Raw genomic sequence first — 20,590 nt, forward strand, 5'->3', positions numbered from 1 at the left:
CACCCAACCCTTTTTCTCTCCTGTCTTCTCTCTCCCACTCTCTTCCTCTCTCAATCACAGCTCCAGCTGGTGAAGCTGCTGCTGCTGCTCCACAGACCACGCCCACATCTCAGTCATGTGACCACCTTCCCAAGTGGTTACCAAGGCATTCAGCAGCCACACCCCTCATTCAGAGAAAGTGAATGGAGAACATTGTGGGAATAGCAGGCTATCTCAAACCACGTGTGATTAAGATAACCCACAGGAGGAAAAGCTTGTGTGTGTGTGTGTGTGTGTGTGTGTGATCGTGTGAGTGAAAGTTTGTGTGTTGGTGTGTGTGCGGTCCTCTCTGTTTGAACAAGACCAGAGACTATATCCTTCTTACTCACTCGTCCTTGTGTGTCCATCTGCTCCCTCTCTCTCCCACTGTTAGTTCGGAGGAGGGTCCGCGTTTGTTTGTGTGTATGTGTATGTGTGTGTGTGTGTGTGTGTGTGTGTGTGTGTGTGTGTGTGTGTGTGTGTGTTAGTGTGTGTGTGTGTGTGCTTCCTCCTTCAATCCATCCTTTTCTCTGAAGCTGTGACTAAATTGGAATTTTTGTTTTTTAAGAAACACTTTCATGATGTTTCTGCATGAATTGGAAAGCTGTGGAGGAAAATAATACGTCAGAAAAGATAGGGAAACATGCCCCTATCATGCCTATATAATAACAGGACTGTAGTTTCTGTACTTGGGGCACCAGCAGAACACAATGAGCCAAACCAGCAACCTAATTAGGTGGAAAAAATCAAGTAGATCACAAAAACTGATACTATAATCAATTTTGCGTCTGTGCGCTAAACATGTAGCTAAAGGCGACGGGTAATTAGCTTAGAAGACAGCCAGGGAAAAGTTACAATTCCTGTTTGCCCATTTTTATTTGTTCTGGTCCTCCATGCCATTTAGAAAGATATTTCTATCTGGGCTAATTCAATCTGAGCCAATGAGAGGAGGCATCGTTTGTCAACAATCTATTTTGCAGCTACAGATTTAGATTTCATGATAAAACTAGCTTAACAGCAAATACGTTTTTGCTTCTTAATCATATCATGGCTGACAACTGTTAATAACGCTGAACTGGAAGTAGTACGCTGTAACTTAAATGTGTGTTTCACTCAGTGGTAGTGGTGTTACTTTAATACCCCGGCTTTCCCAGTCGAACAAATACTGGCGGTCTCTGGTTGCCAGTCCTCAATCCTCAATATGTTAGCGCCTCGCTTCATCCTGTTCAAAGGGAGGAGGCTTAGGCATGCTTTATATTTGTGTATACAGTATGTTTCACACTCAGGACTTGTTTGTAGTCGTTATGCTAAGCTAAGCTACGTGTTACCTAAACTCATACAAACTTGTTATATGTAAAGCAAGTTAAGATGTTAGACGAATCTGTGTACAGACATGTGATTGTCACTGATGGCTGTGAACTCTGTGTGCTGCTGTTGCCTATTGTTGTTTTGTTGTGCTAAGCTGTTTCAGCTGACAGAAATATAAATAAACTAAAGTATCAACAACTTCAATGAGTACTGAAGCTCACTGCTCTAAAGTTAATGATGACTATAAAAAAGATAAAGTGGTTCAAAAACTTGAAATGCTCTTCGGAAACATGCATAACTCTGCTGTTGCTTCCTGCGTCCCAGCTTAGCCACAACAGAGAGATTCACATTTCTCACAGCCAACCCTGCTGTCTGCACAACTCTAATGCAAGCGGCATGTAGAAAGCTGTGCTCGAAGTACGATTTGATGATTAAATGGAGGTTCTGGAAATAGAATGGATTTAATATTGACTGACGGGGAGGAGAGTTTGATTTATTTGTTCCTTTGTTTTTATGGCTCTACTTTTTTACCCATCAGCACACAGACTGAAGGCCAGAGAGAGGTTTTCATAACGTTCAGCAGAAAAGGCTTCCTTCCTGTCAAAGCTGAGTCTCACAGTTGGCTGCGGTTTCATGTAAAAAGGAAACATTTATCTTTCTGTGTTTTTCTCTCCTATGTACTTTTGTAAAATCAGCTAAATTTCATTTAACACCAAATCAATACACATTTACAAGCATTTATTCCACAGCTCACCAGTAAACCATGCTCTACTCAGCATAGCAACATACTGGATTTACACATACATGTTTTACAATAAATTCTCTCAGCCTTCGTTGTATTTTTTCAAACTTGCACAACTTTTGCAAGTTGATATACTTTCAGTCAATATAGATACATCTACTGCAGAGAAGACAGTGAGTCTGGAAGTGGGCCTCTCTCAACAAAGCCTCTCTTCTTATGATTAGGATCCTAAATCTGCCAGTGGCACATCTCCAGTGTGGAAAAGGGAAAATCTGTAAATGTTTTTTGCTGTCTGGCAAGCCTGAAAAACAACCTTTTAGGGGTTCTGGGCAAAATAATCTGAAACATTCCTGCTATATCTCTTCAGTAAAAACAACATTTCCCATATATCCTGCACTAAACAATAAACAATGTTGTCATTTAAACCTTTGACCCACCAGTGTCTTAGATGCAATTTCCTTTTGTGGGAACCAAAGATCAAAAGAGAGGTCTGATTTATGGAAGGAGTTTTATTTTATTAGCCGTCCTCAAAGCCTTAAAAGCAGCTCTGAGCAAAATATAAATTGAATTATATAGAGAGCCCAGGGATTTACTGTGTAAGACAGGGGACATGCAAAATGAGGTTATGCATGTGTTAAAAGCCTTAAAAGAAAAAATAAGCACTCTTTCAATTGCAGACGATGGAAAACTGTGGAAGAATGTTTGTCCATATTTTAATTTAAAGAAAAAAGCTCAATTAAAAGTTGGTTGTTTTTGCAGAAATCATGCACTTACTGCTGCTTTACAAATCTCAAAGGAATTAAGCCATTTGAGTTGTGTTTCAGATGTGTCTGAACAAACACAGAACAGCATCAAACATCTCAAACAAAGGTATAGCAAGGATCATATCATGTGGATACCAGAGGTAATCAAAGACAAATATGTGGCGATGACTTGCTCGCTGTGGGCCTCGTTGACGAGCTCAGTGAGGTCAAACTCTGATTGTGGAAGGCCAGCATATCGTGGCAGAGCACATATGGAGCTGATTTAAAGAGTCACTGACATGACTCAGCGGGCCAAGGAGTGACTCAGTGATGCACGCCGAAGAAGGGGAGCAGAGGAAGAAGAAGAAGGGACACAGAGGAAGGAGAAGTAAGGGTGTAGAGAAAAGAGAAAGTAACGAAAAACAGAGATGAAGTCGGGAGAGGAAGAGGTGGGGGAGAATATGGGGAAGGAGGGGAAAGAGAAAGAACATCTGGCCTGGCCTGGATGTCTTCTAGGGGAGATAGCTGTGTCTGTTGGAGGCTTCCTGTTATGCTTTTTTTTTTTTTGGCTGTGGTCTCTCCACTCCCCTGTGGCTCAAATGGAGACAGCATGTGTGATGACTGAGTATCTAAACACCCTAAAGTGGCCTCCAGGACTCAGCCTTCCCCCCTCTGGCTCAAATCACCGAACATACATTACCTTACAGACAGATTTGTCCTCTTATATATCAAGGGCTACTTCACGAATAGACAGCAACATTTCTCGACCCCGCCAGGTTTTGTTCCCAACATTTTGCTCAAGGTTAGAATAACTCAGGCCTGGGTTCGCTTTTTCACCAGCCTTTCAACAATAAAAACTCTGCACTGTTATGATAATGATGACCACAAAGAAGATAAACTGACCTGATTTTGCTCTCAGAGTATTTGTTTATGGGGAAGTGTTAGCTCATGATTCTGTTTAAAGATGGCAAAGCTTTCCCAGCTGGACTATGTTTAAAGGAAGAGAAGAGTAGCTCTTAAAGCTTAAAAAGCATTGTTTCTTCCATAGCAACACTCAGATAATAACCGGTTTCTCCAATCTAGGAGAAATAAACAAGCATATTTAAAAGGAAGCGCTGAATAGTGTCCAGTCAGCAAAATCAGTTTCATCCAAACAAAGAGTTTCGCAATGAAATATAAAAAGACAGGGGGAAAATGATCAACAAGCATATTTCTATGTTCATCACTTCTCATTTCAAGTCCTCATCTGAAGAGGACATGCCTGAGCGTGATTGCCCTTAATGGAAACCAGTTGTCCCTCTTGCCTTAGCATAGTTTTAAAGTCAAGCTATCCAAAAGACACAAATAATGCTAACAGATACTCACAGAGGGTTTCCACCTCGTAGTCATTGTAGAGCTCGCTGCAAGTCAAAGCCATCTCTCCAGGCTGCCTTTTTTTTGGATCGTCCCTTAGTGAGTCCAATAAGTTTGAACAAGAAAAACAAATCTCGGATAAGGTTAGAAAGACGCCATGTTTTTTCTATGTCACAACTACCGTTAAGTTCTTTCTGATTCTGTCAATGAACGAGAGCTAATCTGACAAACTCCACTTCACTGTTCACACAACAAATATATTTCTGATGTCCCGGGCTCAAAGCCTCCCCTGATGAACAATAAACACAGCGACTCCAAGGGATCGGCCTTCTGGGGAATCCCTGGCCCCTTGCAGGATCTGTGGGGGCGAAGGACAAAGATGACTCAACTCTAAAAGCGAAGGGAAGACGAAAAGGGAAGGAGCTCTGTGATTAAACTCTGTGCGGTCGCTGCATGCCTTCCAGAAACATCATGATGCTAATTATGTATAATAAAAATCTTCCTTGTGCAGAGGCAGAGCGAGACTACAGATCACGAACCATCATCTTTTGGAATTCCCTCAGAGTTTGTTTAACAGGACTGCGACGGAAAGTAGTACCTCGGTCTTTCTCCATCTGCCTCCTCCTGCCCTCCTAATCAATGTTGACATCTGCAGTCTGCCGTGTAGCATCACCAAGCACTTCACGCCATCAAGGCTCAAAGTCAAAGTTCACCCACAGCTCCTCCAGACTCCTCCGCCAAGCCTTCTCTCACCAGATAATGGTGATCTCCAAGGAAGCTAATTGCGCATAAAACCCCAAAGCTGCAGCCCTATGCTCGAAATCCCTCATTTGATCTCTGCAGACCTCAGTTTTGACATATGATCACGTCTCAAACGAATTTTGTTGTTTTTAAAGTCTATGCCAATTATTACAAAGTAAAGCGTAAAGCCTTGAACATACTTAATTGTTCAGTAAAATCTTCATGTACTTTCCCAACTAAGATACCAATCAGTCATGTAAGCAGAATGTCTGCGCACATCTCACTTGGCCAACTGAAACATTCATCTGTGCGAAGGTGAGGGTACTAAAGCAAAAGAGACACCTACCCTTCAGCAGAGTTACAGGCATTAAAAATGATTGTCTAATGTGATGGTTTAGGTCAGATACTGTACAGGTATTAGTATTTATAGTCTGTTCAGTCTGTTTCCTATTCAGCTTAAAACTCCTCATGGGAGTGTTACACTCTACATACAGTAGTGTGGAGCACCAGATAGCCTCGTGGTTTTGTCACGAGCCCCATGTACAGAGGCTATAGTCCTCATTGCAGCAGCTGTTGATTCAAATCTGTGTGGCCCTTAGCTGCAAGTCAACCCCCCACTCTCTCCTACCAACATTTTCCGACTCGCTTCAGTCCTGTCTAATTGAGGCAAAAAGGCCCCAAAAATATACATGAAAAAACTCTGCATAGTGCATCACTAAATTGCAAAACAATGTTATTTGGAGTGCTTGTATCGTGATGCATTGCTGATCTATTGCCCAGGTCTATGTGACCAAAACATATTGGAAAATGCAGTGCTAATGATTCTACCAGCACTACATTAAGTTAATGTCATTGTAACATCACAAATCTGCTTTAACCTTCTACATGACTATATCATCATAGTGTCAGCTGTTTGATTTGTTGTGGTAACATTAGCGACATGCTGGCACCATTTCATTGGTCTCATTCCTCACATTCTCCCTACAGACGTACATATGCCTGTTACAGGAATCCCTCCGCCTCCTCGTGTACTGTCATGGATTGATTTCAGCAGAAGGCAGGACTGTGGCACAAATGGCCATCTGTCTCTACACAAACACACAGTGTTGACACTGTAAAAACACTCATGCTGGCATTCTGGGTTTTATATTCAATTTCAAGGCTCTACATAACTTTGGCTTCATGTCCTCGTTTGCAGTGCCAAGTTGAGGAACATGATATTTCCATCAGTTTCGAGGACAAAGAATCAGCAGCAGATTGTTATATATGGATAAACGGGAGGAAGGATTCACCAAGAGAACAATCAGATGAATGAAGATGATGTTAGCTGAGACTGAAGGTAGTCTCATTTATTTCATCAGGCTCTGATGGCTTGTGTATGACCATTTGGCTTTTTATGAAGGCTCCAAAAATTGTAGCTTCACTTTTGGAGAGCAGTTGTGCCGTCCACCATTTTATATAGCCTTTTTTTTTTAAATTATTCTTTTCTTACTTGTGCGAGCTTTAACATTTCTGAAGAGCTAAACTGTGAATGTGCTGGCAGGCTGGAGAAAGTGAATAAAGTTTTTTGTTTTTTTTGTTTTTTTTGGGGGGGGGGGGTTTACTGCAGTTGTGGGATTTGGTAAGATGACTCAAGTGGACAAAGGTCTTTCTGCAGTGGTGGGAAACTTCTTTAACCCTTGACTTCCCCCAGATGCTCAATGTAAACTTCAACTTCCGAAAGCTTTATCTGGAGGAGAGGGGGAGCTGTGTGTGTGTGTGTGTGTGTGTGTGTGTGTGTGTGTGTGTGTGTGTGTGTGCGTACTTGTTTGTGTGTGCGAGTCTACTTATGAGGAAAAAAGGTTCTCCCATTCCCATTTCTCCCAGCTCCTCCGTCTTCCTCCCCCGATAAAAAAAAGAAGTTCTTTTTAAAGAGAAAACCTTTCATGTCAAGTTCTGTTATTACTGCCCGGACACTTCAAAGACTAAAAAGAACAGTATTTAGAATATGCCTCTATCTTTGTGATGCATTGGAGTGTCAAAAACTTTGATAAAACATGAAAGGAAAAAGGCTGACCTCTGTGTCTGATGCTTTTCTGCAACAATACACCCGTGTGGTCAGAGCTTCTGAAGTGGTTTTATCAGGCTTAATCCTCTGCAAAAGAGGCAGCAGCACTAAAGACAGCATGCCGAAATGAAGACTTTTCTTCAACGACTCAGGCTTCAAAAGAGAGGAAATTCATTCTTAAGAACTCCGTTTCAGTGTCAGAGCAGATTTCGTGTGTCTCACACTGCCTCCTGGTGGTGTGTTTGGCACGGTGGAATAATAAAAGACATTCAACATAATGAGAAGTGACATTTGTCAGTGTTATCACTGTGGGACATTTTTCAACTGAAAAGTTAGACGTTACAGTCTCGAGGCTCATTGACTACAAATGAGCAAGAGCACTTAGAGCACTGTTTGGCAGCTTGGTCAAAGAAATACGATGACAAGATTTGCCTCAGCATAAGAAAGTCATCATGTAGTCATCCTTTGGCAAAGGCAAACATAGTGAAAGAAAAAGTTCAGTTTCTATCTGATATTCTTTCTTTAATGACTCACACTTAATATCTCGCAAAAGAATCTTATGATGAAGGGACAAATATTTGAAGGTTAGCTCTGTTTCATTATTTGTTATGATGGTCTCCATCAATCAACGCAGCTCTTTAATGAGACAGCAGGCACAGATTAAAACTAAGCATGAAGCATTACCCAATTTCCTCTATTTAATATGAACAAAAAAAAAGTTCCCTTTGAAGGACTAATTGCACCTTTCCCTCTAATGTTACATCTTTCACAAAAGTAAAAAGTGATTCTAAAACAGCGTGTGTTGAAGTGGGATGAAGGTCGAGTGGTTTGGAGTCTTTTCCACATCCAAAAGGTTAAATTCCAGTTCAACTCAGCTGCTAAATGCAAACAGAACAAGAGGGAGTTGTTCCATTGCTCGAGTGATGTTTGCCGTGTTTGTTTCTGTAAGACACAGCCACGCGGATTTAATACAGATCAAAAGCAATACATGTAACACCTTGTCATATGTAGCATGTTGGGCAATGCCGTGAAATATGATACCACCACCAAAATAATTTCACTAACAGTTAGTGAAAAACAAATACTAAATATTTTTGATTTTCAAATCCTAATACCTTGACAACACTGTATGTGTTCAGGTTATGTTTCTTTAGGTGTTTCATTAATTACGGAAATGTTTAAAATGTGCAAACAAGTGAAGACGGAAACAAAAGGTAAGAAAACTACATCCTTTACGTCAGAGCTCACTGGGACTAACATACAGTATATATACAGCATATGGAGAGGAGGGCTTTCATATAGACTGTATAAAACATGGACGTAGTCTCAATGACATAACCCATTTGTTTCTGAAGAGCAGTTTTGAATCCCAACTGTGGCATCACCTCATCTGAAATTCTATTTCAGCCAACTTTGGATCAACCTTGAAACACACAGACAGGTGGTGCTGGGGCAGGCCTTAAATCCCCATGAATAAGAACGTATTATCTGGGATCTAACTGCCCTGTTGTGATGTATGTCCAACTGGTACGAGATAAATCCAATCACAAGACACAAGGCTTCATATAACGTTGGGATGAATTTGATTGAATCGTTAACCTCGACACAGATTTTTTATTGATATTTGACTTTTTACTGGAAAAGAAAATGCAGTTTACTTTGATTTAAAAATGATCAGAGAAAGCATAATTGTAATATATTTGGCAGAAAATAAATTGACATTTAATACAAGGATGCTGGATTAAAACTAAGATTTTTTTTTAAATGGATAATAATATTCAAATGATCTAATTCTAAATTAATAACAGTCCCCCTATCAAAAGCATGTCGGTAAACTCTCCTTTTTTCTTTTCTTTGGCCTTGCTTCTTTCCCCTCTTGGTAATTAGCTGACAGGTCACACTGAGTAATGGTCTGGGATCAGTCCAGAGTAATTGCACTGGGAGAGGATTGACCTCAGATATGCCTTCCCCTCAGGATGCTTGAACGAGTGTATTTTTGCCTGTGTAGGTGTGTGTCGATGAGAGACAAAAAAAAGCTAGACAAAAATTTGAGAAGAAAGTGGGCTTGCCCTTTCCTGACCTATGGACAGGCAGAGACAAATTACCCCTCACCCTCCACTGGTCCCTCTTCTCCACTTTGAGAAGGTCAATCCAAATAAAAGACAAATGGTTTCATGTTAGTTTTTTTTTCGACAATAACTTCAGCCCAATTAGTTAAATAAGTGTACTGAATCTCTTTAATTGACAACAATAGGACACATTTAAACAAACACAACATGCTTGGTTGATAGTCATTGTCTTTAAGGCTAATCATTTCATTAAATACACGTTTATTCATTTACCTCGAAAAGAGTTCTAAAAGAAAACAGTTACTGGAAGTGACCAGAATGATAACCTATACCGTTTATCATCCCAGTGATAACAAGACTATTTATGATCATCTCCTTTATCTGAAGACCTTTTCAAAGGCTAATTACAGTCAATAAAAAGTAAGTCATCCAGCTTTTGAAAGGAACATTTTCTTCACAATTGCAAAAAGGTCAAAGGACCAAATATTTCAACGTCTTTCAAACATCTGACTCGTCTTGGTATATATGGAGGTCAAATAAAAGTCTTTGGAAAGTTGGTTGGTCTAAAGTTGAACACGTTTTCTTAAATGTTAAATGCCGTTCTAAAAAGTGATAAGAAATGTGTTATTTCTGACCACAGGTGGTCTTCTCTGTCTCAAGATGTGGGATAGAGCTGGTTCTGGACTGTGTGATGGATTGATGAACAGCAGGCCTGACTGTCAAGATAAGGTTCTCTGTCTGGCTCAACACACAGGAGTGGACCAGATACCAATCAGAATGAGTCTGCTGTCTGTAGCCTGAAGTGACCCTAATGGATCAAGGTTTATCTTTTTCATCCTCTTGTCATTTTTTTTTTACCCTGTACAACAGCCTTTATACATCTATAATCAAAAAATCAAAACATATTGTTCCTCTTCCTCTTCAAGCACCCTTTTAGATTATTTTACATAAAATGAACTGACAACTACATCTTATTTTTTATTGGTTAATATTTAAAGTTGATTTGAAGTTCAAATTTGGAATCTTGACTTAAATTGTAGAGCCTTGGGCCACACTTGTATAATCAAATCAAACTTTATTTGCATAATGTCAGTAGAAGGCTACTTAAAATACAACTAAAAGGGCTTAAAAGTAAATATGGCACAAAAATAACCTGTTTGAATTGAAAATAATTTAAATAAATGAAGCAGTTAAATATGATATGAAATAAATCAGTCATATGAGATTACTATCAAAGGTAAAGTCTATTAAAGCCAACAGTGGTAAAAGCCAAAAAAAAAAAGTAGATCTGATGGATTCATAGTGTACATTTTACTAAAGATTATTTCAACAATTAGTCTCAAGAAAGACTATTAAGGGATTTTAAACCAATCAAACTTTGTATCAATTATTCCTACGTTTTGAACAAGCTGAAGTTTACTAGTGGCTCTTTTAGTAGATGTAAATATAAGCAGCATATACACGTTTTTGTGTAATATCCTTTAAAGAAACTGAGACAATAGTCTAAGGTGATAAAAGATAGATAGGGTCACGAGCTGGAGAATCAATCATGAGGAGTGATGAAGAGTTTAGTTTTAAAGCCTAATCGTTTAAAACTTAGTGCAGAGGACTTCCGTTTCTCTCTTATGGCATTTGTTTCAAAGATGAATGATGGTTAAGCTAAAAGAAGCTTTTATCCATTCGAGCATTTGTGAAGGGCATCAGGCTTTGCATAGTAAAAATGTGAAAATGGATGCCATGTTTTGTACACACTGCAAAGGGACGACTGAATGAGTGAAACAGACCTTGTGGTGTGTCACATCTGAAAAAAATACAGTACTTGTGAGAAGACATGATCCACAGAAGCACAGTACAAGACAGCAGTTGCGGCGCCAGAGGTAATCCAGTATACACTGTGCTAACATTTTATATGGCCTTATTTTTTACAAGCAAATAACTTCTTGATTTTTATTCATTGGCTGTGTCCACCCAATATTGTATTAATTAAATTGATGGCTGGTGATTTGTGTTTTGTGATACTGTTAATGTTATACATATACAGAAATTCACAACTGAAACAACAATTAAATAGTTTTCAGACTTTCGGAAACAGAAAGCAGAAGAACGTGAAAACGTTCTTTGGGGAAGCTGAGCCTCAGCGAACATAAACGTCGTCATTAAGTTTCTACTTATCATGCCCGAGTTCACTGACAGAGCTCTGCTTACATTGATAAGAGACATCTTAGGAATACAATGACAACTGTACTGAGCGATTAAATCATCACATATTATAGACAATCTTCCCTGTAGTTTGAAATAATGTAATATATTGTTTTCCATCTAAAGCTGGCTGTTTCTGGTTTTTTTTTATGAAGATACATGAGATTAATCAGAATTTTACATTTCTCAGGTTAACTCCCTTCCCCCTTTTCACTCTCTAGACCATTTAGTATCTTCTGTGGAAACATGGACTTCAAAGCTGCTCTCTATACACCAGGCAGATTGCTTTTTGTGCATACTCTAAAATTGATCTTGCCGATGTTATCTTGAGAGAGGACCACACATCCCTGAAGTCTGTATATGAGAATATTGTGTTTGTCTTTATTAAATGCTGCACAGGTCCAGGAGCAAATATACAGACTGAATAAAGCTGCTTTTGTGCTGTGTTGAGGCCTGAAAGCTTGACTGAGGTTTTTCAAAAATGCAGTTCGATGAAAGAAAATGATTGCTGAGAGTTAGTCGAGGTTGTTTTTCATCGTGATATTTTTAGAAGTCATTGAGTGAGGCTGGAAAAAAACAGCCATCTGTCAAGTATAGTTAATAAGGGTTTGGATCTTTTTATGAGATCACAATGATGGATCTACAAAAGGAAGCACACGTTCGCTTAATGAAGACAACATCATGCATTTGCTTCTCAGTAATCTTTCAACCTTTGCAGCTCACTACAGGTGTGCTTGTGTGTGATCACAACCATTTCACGCTGACCTTTAGAATAAACACCCCTGTGTTTCCCCCTTCTCTGTGATATTTGGATCAAAGTACAGAAGGATATTTACGAGGAAACTGACTGACTTAGGTCACATGACCCCTGAGAGAGGAAGCGCCCTGCAGTGAGGTCACAGAGCGAGGGAAACAATCCTGCTGACAGAACACGGAAGGAAACGCAGGATAACTCGTGCAATTTTGTGTGTGCGTATGTGTGTGTGTGTGTGTGTGTATGTGTGCAAATTTGTGTGCGTAAAACAATGTGTGATGTCATTTCCTCTTGGAAAAACTGAATGGGCAGGAAAGCAGTTTATCTGACAGACAAACAGTTCACAGCTGTATGGAAAAACAACACTACGTGATCTTTTCATGTAATGCTGCTAATTGCACACACGCAGTTTCATATTAAAGGAATGCCTCTTTGAAATCTACAACAGCAAAATAAACCATCAGGAATAAGACAGATCATTTACATTAGTTTTTTTTTTTTATGTCGTGAAACTGCTGCCAGGTTCACGACATACAGGTTCAAGAAGTCAGTCAAAGTTGAGGGGATATTTAGTGCACCCACAGCAGTTCATACTAATTTTAGAACATTTTACATTTCAGCAGACACAAACTTCACACCAAAAGTTTGCACAGGCGTGGCACTCAGAGCTCTCTTTACCTTGCTCTCTCAGAATCTGAATTAACATTGAATAAGGTCGAAATAAATAATCAACTTCAATTCTAAGTCCTAGTGTACTGATGCGTCCCTCTCCAACAGGATGATCTTCAATTAGTTTGTGTTAAATACTGCTTTGGAACACCTCGTTGTGTGCGATAAGTTACAGACCAACACAGTCAATAGAAAAATCAAAAATCAAAATCAAATGTATTGGTACACTACATGTACAACATAAAAAGGGAAACACAAGTTTAAACATGTTTATCAGACGTTGGTTTAACTGTACAAGATTTCTAAGAGGTACTATGGCAACACCCACGGCACCTTTATTTTTAGTGCATGTTCTGTGAACTAATATGTGTTTAAAGAAGTGGTGAACAGCCAGCTGCAGAGACAGCCTGGTTTTACACTGTCCATCACAAAGTTTGAGTCATACATCTGACTGTTAAAGACAGCCACATTTTTTCATCTAAAAAAAAAAGGAAAAAAAAAAAAAAGGAAAGTAAAAATGCATGTTCAGGATGAAATCAGTAGAGAAACAGGGGTGCCACTTTGTCCCAAGGAGAGTGTCAAAACTCACATGAACCAAAAGTTCCTCACATGAGCCTTTGGTTGGAAAAAATGAAAATCCTTCCCATAAAATACCAGTGTGTACTGAGGTCATGGATACAACTTAAAACCGAGAAGGTTTTAACTCTTTTTTTTTTTTTTTGTTAGCTCTCTTGATAATGTGTTTAAACAGAGCAGGGTGGGTGGCTCACTCAGAGCCCCTTAAGGCAGGTCACCCTTCATTTAGACTCCTAATAGGGCCTCCCCAGCCCCCCCCCCCTGAGGACCAATAATTGTTTTCCTGCCCCATAATCTGGGAGAAAGCTGTGGAAAAGTTTCAGCACAGACAGAGATTTAGAGTCATAAATCACATAAAAAACAAACATTATGGGCACAACATAGCACACTATACACAGACACATGACAGTAATGCACTGTGGGAAATCTAAAGGAAACGTGCAGCCCTTCATCTATTTTGCCAAGATAATCCACAGGCCAGGAAGAGATCATCTTAAATAACATAGAAAGTGGTGAATAGTACTATGGGGACACTGATATATTAAATACAACAGAAACCTTTAACTGTAGTTTTTGTAATCATTCATGCTAATAGCCACTTTTGTTGTACGTGACTAAAGGCACACATACTTACAGAGCAGTAATGCTCAGAGCACCTCTTATAGGTATTCTCCAAATGAAGATAAAGTAACGAGGTGAAACACTGTGACAGGTTGAAGGAGTAGCTTGAGGTGATGATGATGAACCTGGCAAGAACTATCAAATAAATCACCTCGGCCTCATTTCAAACTCTAGTGTTGTGTCATTTACACTCCATATTATGCTCAAACATCTCAACCGTGCAAACACATGCTGAAGTTGAAAATATATCTGATTGTGCTCTCCGCACATTCTTAAATATGTAGGTTTGTTAGTTGTGATAGGACTCGGAGAGAAGGCTTACTCCGGGAACAGGATTTAAAATAAACATGAGTTGGTAAACTATTTTTAAACCTTCTTAGTGTAGGGTTAGTGTGGAAACAGATATAAATCACTAACGGGCAAAGACTGCCTCTAAATTGTTCACAGGAACAAGACTACAGGATGTTCACACAGCAGGCAAAAGTATCCTAAATCTGATTTTATTTTGCTCTTATGTGACTTAAATCTAATTTATTTGACGTCGGTTTGAACCACACGAGTCGTACGGAGTGTTATATTTTCCAAAAAGAAACACATCATATTATATAGATTGTCCTAATTGAGATACAGGTTGAATCTTTTGCAATATGACCTCACGTGGCTTTGACGCCACTTTTGAATGATACTCACATTTCTGTGCTGGAGGGACAGCACAGCGCATCAGTCACTCCCCCTCAAAGAAAACAAACATGGAAGACAGCTGTGATAGACCTTAAAGGTATACGGGCTGACGATGGCCGAACTGAAGAATGTGGCTGCAGTGTCAACAAAAAGTTCATAGCCTTAAAGGCAGGTTAAACGTAGCATCATTTCACATGTGACAGCTTTGTTGAATGTCTTTTGCCCATGCTGGTCTGTGCGTTAATGATTGCAGAATGTATGTTGTCTAAGATATTAACTTTTTACATGACAGAATTATCTCACTAATGCAAGGTTAACTAATGCGACCCTGCGGGCTGAAATGTTTCCTTTCTCTGTTAAATATAGTTTAACATCAACTGTAGCGCTAATAACTGTGGGACAACCATACCACTGTTCTGGTGCTGCCAAGGTCAAGCTTTCATCACACCACAAAAACCAACCCCGGCTCCAATACAGCATTAAGCGAAGACATAGCCAACCACAAATACAGACATGAAGTCTGCTGGACGGACAGGCCTCCAAGGACATGGTTACTTATGTTACTGACAGATACGCAGACACTGGACCGATCAAGCTGCTCTTATGTCTCTCCTTGAATGAGAGAGATCTGACACTGGGGTCAGTGTGTTGGCAGACTGCAAATGGCGAAGGAAAGGAAAGATTTGAATCCATACCTAAACGTCACAGCTAAACGTAATCTCGGACAATGTGACATCTTTTGCCCAGTTGGGGTTGGAGTCTTCTCTAACTTAAGAAAAAGAAAATTTCCTTTTTCCTCAAACAAAAGAGAAAAGTAATTTCGTTTTTTTATAACTTGAGACTTTTTTTTTTTTTACAGTCTTCAACTTTCCACTCATTCCCTCTGATGACTGAAATGTCTGTCCGAAAACTTTGTCTTTGAGCTTAACAATGACTGGTAACACGACAAATACTTGTGGACAAGGAAAGGTTAGGTCTTTTTTTCAAGCTAAGGAACAAGATCATATCAAACAGAAATGATTTACAATGCACCGAAAGGCTAAAGTTTTCTCTTTAATTTCATTTCATATGAAAATTTGGCTCTTCATTGCAACAAGTATTCAAAAAAAGTAGGTCAAAAGCAGTTAAGTACACGCTATAAAGAGAAAAAAACCTTTAATGATGAACTGGATTGTGTTCTGTTTTCACCATAGCAGAATGGTTCTGAGAATATAAAGTGCTTCTGCATCCTTTTTCCATGTATAAACTGATAATAAACAGGCAATAAACATCTTTTTCCACTGGTCCACTTTTTAGTTCACTTTTAAGGGTTTGGTTTTGGCTGGTATTTTTGAAGACTCAAAATCAGCAGCAGTTTTTTTTACATGCTTTGTGAAGTAAGAGTGATGGAGCTCTTTAACCTGCTCTTTTGTATTATTTAGAAACAAAGAGTCAGGTCTTTTACCTTATGTCTCGAGAAAACTGTTATGGCACAAAATAAAAATGATTGTTCCTGATAATGTTATTCCACCAACAAACCTTCAATGATGTCATAGTGGACTGACTACTCCACAATGACACATCTACGTACAATGAACATTGAACTAGTTGTTCCAAAAAGAGAAATGTTTTTACTGTTGAATGTTTAAAACATGGACCTAGTCTCAGTGACGTCAGCCCTTGGTTTCTGAAGAGGCATTTTGAACCCCCATAAATGACTATTGGTCAGTGTAGTCAAAGAGCGTTTAGCCTCATGTCAAATCACCCTTACGATTCTTAAATTTGCAGAACTCTCAACCTCAACATAATTACAACAGATGGGTAATAAAGAAATTCACTCACTGTATTGATTTACTAATGAAGAACTGAGCCATGCAGAATTAAAAATGTTTTTTTATGCCAGGTTTTAAACATATTTATTTCAACTGTTAAACTTGATATTTATATGTGGGACCTAAGGAAAAGGTGCTTGTTATTGGAGTTAGCCTCAAGTGGACACTCAAGGAACTGCAGTTTTCTGCACTTGGCTTCATTTTTTGCACCATGAGAGGTTGCTGCATGATTTTTAAGATTAACTGTTGTTTATTTCAAGTATATCTTGTGCACAAGCTTTAGGATTCGCATGCACATGTGAGCGATGCCATGTACATTACTGCCAGTGGCTTTATACTTTCCAATGATTAAAAGTAGTACAACAGTACAAACAGATGTTAATGAAACAAATGCTGCCTGGAATAATGATGAGTTATGAGAAAACAGGCTTACCATGACTAGGTGATTTCCTCCCGGCGTGACTGGGTGAGGAGCAGCGGAAGGTGGTGACGATGGTGTTGTGGTGAGGATTGGGGTGATGTGGGTGGTGCACTGCTGGGTGGTGGCCGTTGTTTTCAGGAGGTGCCTTGGTGATGCTGATTTCAGGTTTACGAACATCTCCAGGGCTGGGAGGCTCAAACTTGCGGGTGTGATTCTGCTCGGAGGGCCTGCTGGTGCCATTGTTGTTATTGTTGCCCTCGTTGCGGCGGATCACCGGCGACTCATTGGCTGTTTTGGCAAAAGTCACCTCCCTCTTGTGGCTCATCTCGGGGGTCTTGGAGTGGCCAAGCACCTCAGGGCGTTTTAGGGCGCTGTTGGTGGCGAAGCGCTGGGAAGAAGGGCTGGTGACGTTGTCCAGTTGCTTGCTGGAGGAAGAGGAGATATCGATGGAAAGTTCAGATCGGCGTGACACAGGCTCAGGGGTTTTGGAACCTCCTCCACCCATGATGGAGCGGGGCTGGGTATAATTGAGGTTGTTGTTGTTGGTTGCTGTAGCGGCAGAGCCCAGGTCCCGGTAGTAAATGCTGGTGGGAGACATGGCGTTACGGTGAGGGGAGTTGGTTGTCCGACGAGAGCCGGGGGAGAGGTGAGAGGAAGTGTCCACATCCTCCACCTCAAAGGACCTCTTCAGAGCTATAGGGAAGGAAAAAACACGACATATGAGTCAGTTAGTCATTTCACTGCTGAAGTAGTAAAACGATTTTGAGCTTTTTTGAAAAATTATTATTATTTTTTTTTTTTTTTTTTTTTACAGAAATACCAAATATTCTCTAATTATTAATATAATTATCTTTGGGGTTCTTACATTTTTATTTGATTGTTTCCTTGCATTCAAGTAAATAAAAATAATCTTGAGAAACTGAATTTAGAGGGGAAAAAAACTGACGCATCAATTGGGAATCAACTGTGATTTATGAAAGTAGTTTACTTTCATTTAGAGAAATGATTCTTAATTCAAGTATAATTACCTATAAAACATCACAAAATAATTGAACAAAAACATAATTAAATGTTTTTTGTAAGGAAACTGTACTGAAGAAAAAGTCAAGGTTCATCAGCTAATGTATTTTTTAAAAAGGCACTCAAAAGTTAAACAGTGGTTTTGCAAATGATGAGTTATTATAAGTTAGATCATTAGGTTGTATTGTTGGGCGGCATTAGGGAACATGACAGGGGCCCCCAAGCAGACGATTTATTCTGTACGGGGTCACAATCTGAAAAGGTTGGAAACCACTGAACCAGAAATGTGCATTAGATTCCATACATTATACTGTAAGTGTTTGTGTAAAATAATAAGTTGTGGAGTAAACATTACATTGACTCCAACTGAAATTAGGTGGAGTGGATGTCAAAAGTAACCTTAAATAAAAAAACATAGTGACTTTCCTCCAGTGCACAAAAAATATACGGTAATGACTTTGTTAATGTGTCTTAACTAAAACAACTCCCCCAATAAAACCCTTTATGCTGTTTATAGAAACGATGAACAATATCATAAAAATTAAATTAAAAAGGTCATTCTGTTTAACTGGGAAGTAAACAAAGTGAGATGCTTTTTAGTCTGGTAGAATAAAAGGCCTGAGGTTTGTGGTCTGTGAGAGAAATTTGATTGGCAACAGAAGAAACAGCATGCACAAGCAATTAAGGCATACCTTTATAATTTCATCATATTCCCCCCATCACCAGCAACAGGTTTAAAAAGTCTGTATAAGATTCTTTAGTCACTGGAACGTTATTTTGTCATGCCTTGGATGCTACGTCTGTGTTACCCGTGCAAAGGAACGTTTTCAAACAGAGTCATTTGAAGCCTTTCACAGCATGCAGTCAGCCAAGCATGGTTCAATGCGAGGAAGTCAGGGCAGAAAGTCCCACGTTCTCTGTTTACGAACAACATGAGCACAGAGATAGAGGCACATCATCCCCCCCTCGGTTAGCTGTTACGTGAGGAAATCTATGCACTGTCCAAGAGGAAGATACTAAGGGATGGAATCGGCCCCTGGGAAGAGTGCACTGGCTCAAAAGTCAACTTGAATTTGACTCCCATCGTGGATTTGTTGTGCCAAGTCAAAGGCCAGGAGCTGGTATCATAATGACACACAAGTTAGTCCAGTCCGCTCACGCACCCCAAACAACAGAACATCTCTCTGTTTGCTCCAATCCAAAAACACCGTGCTGATTATTTGATCTGTTTATGGCTTGTGGTGTGTCTGAGGGTGCACGTGTGTTCATGTAACTGGATGTAGTTTTGTTCAACGTGCTTGTAAAAAAAATTAACAAGTTACAGGAATGCATAGATGTTTATTTTTAAGTGACTACACCCACATGGAGGGGAACATGCCCCAGCCCCAGCACTCTCTGTGTTAAGCCAAAACTCTTTCAGGGGATGCAAAGTTTAAGTCAAGCACATCTAAGCTGCCTCTCCAAACATATGAGCCAACACGCTAATCTAATTTACTGCTATAAGCTGCTCCATTCCAACCCTCAACATTTGATACAATTTACCAGCTGTCAAAAAGTCCCATCAGAGCCAAACGTTATTCTTCTTCTGTGTCAGCTGGACAAACTGAGGATGTTCTTGTTCACCAAAGGAAGAAATGGATCATTATTCATCTCTAACAGTTTTATGGTTCTTTGTCACAAACCTCCTTAACCTCCATCCCACACTGGCACAATCTAAGTACTATTTATCTTTATCAAGGTTGTGTTTCCTCCTTAGTGTTTATCACTATAGAAGATTTGTTTTGGCTGCATGTCAGTTTGAGCCACTTCAGATGATTTTATGGTACGTGTATTCAGGAGCACATCGGGACGTTTTTAAATTGGGGTGGCTGTACTAGTGCACCAAACTGTGCAGAGGTTGCATTAAGTGTAAGTATGCAGATGAACACATGGATGAATGGAGTTTATTAACTATTTCCACTCATCCAAAATCCCAGACAAAGTGTCTGAACCAAACAACCATTCTGTACAATCAAGCATCATCCTCTTCTACAGTACGTGTGTTGTGCTAGCAGCTCCATCCTCTCTCTCTCTCTCATTCACTGTCTCGCTCTCTTTCCTCGCCTCGTTGGTGCTGTGAGCTCAACAGTCTTAGCAGCACCCAACAGCTTTTTAACCTTTGCTGGATGAATATATTGATTGGCTGCCTGTCAGTGCATCTGTCCTCTGAGTCCACCATAACTCAGAACTAGCTGAATCAGACAGTCAGTTTTGACAGGCGTTGGCGTGCATTTTTGGTGCCTCATATGGTGGGAGACGCTGAGTGGAATGATGCCAGGCAGCAGAGAGAGGTGAAAGTTGGAGAGTTCATAGTGCTTACTGCAACTTCAAGGACTTAAAGGGAAGATGCTTCTTAGAAATTCCCAGAAAGTGAGTTTCATTTAATACCATATAAACTTACTATCAGCCCATTGGAACAATAAGTTAGTTTGACCTGAAAGGCAGGGTTGGTCATTTTTGAAAAATAGCATGATTTTGAAAGTGTTCTCTTCATTCTCCATATTCACCCACCCCCTCCCCTCTGTGCTCTCTCAAAAGCCACGCCCCCTACATGCACTAGAGCCATTGGTCCAGAAATGGATTCCAGCCCATGCTCTGAGTGTGGCCTCGTGCATGCATGGGGTGGAGAGGCTTGATTGGTTTATAAAACATGTACCGAGTGCAGACATTGGTCGAAGTTTTTACGTGTTTACAACTGCTAGAGATGACAGATTGTTTTCATTTCTTTTTTAGAGCACATGAGTTATCAATTACTGTCAGAACCTTACGACAATTTCA

At 39.8% G+C, this 20,590-nt stretch overlaps 1 protein-coding gene across 5 annotated transcripts in view; it reads right to left on the reverse strand.

The window, feature by feature from the left end:
* septin9b (septin 9b) overlaps positions 1–20,590 on the reverse strand; it is a 74,353-nt gene that overhangs the window by 27,388 nt on the left and 26,375 nt on the right. For 3 of the 5 annotated variants that reach the window (XM_079336968.1, XM_079336969.1, XM_079336967.1), the window contains exon 2: positions 16,766–17,446. In XM_079336968.1, coding sequence (XP_079193094.1) covers positions 16,766–17,446 — 681 coding nt within the window. Of the gene's footprint in view, positions 1–3; positions 309–4,176; positions 4,419–16,765; positions 17,447–20,590 lie in introns of those variants that run through there. The other 2 variants (XM_079336970.1, XM_079336971.1) reach the window with 2 other exon arrangements.

Source organism: Symphodus melops, assembly GCF_947650265.1.
Source record: "Symphodus melops genome assembly, chromosome: 2".
Classification (NCBI taxonomy): Eukaryota; Metazoa; Chordata; class Actinopteri; order Labriformes; family Labridae; genus Symphodus; species Symphodus melops.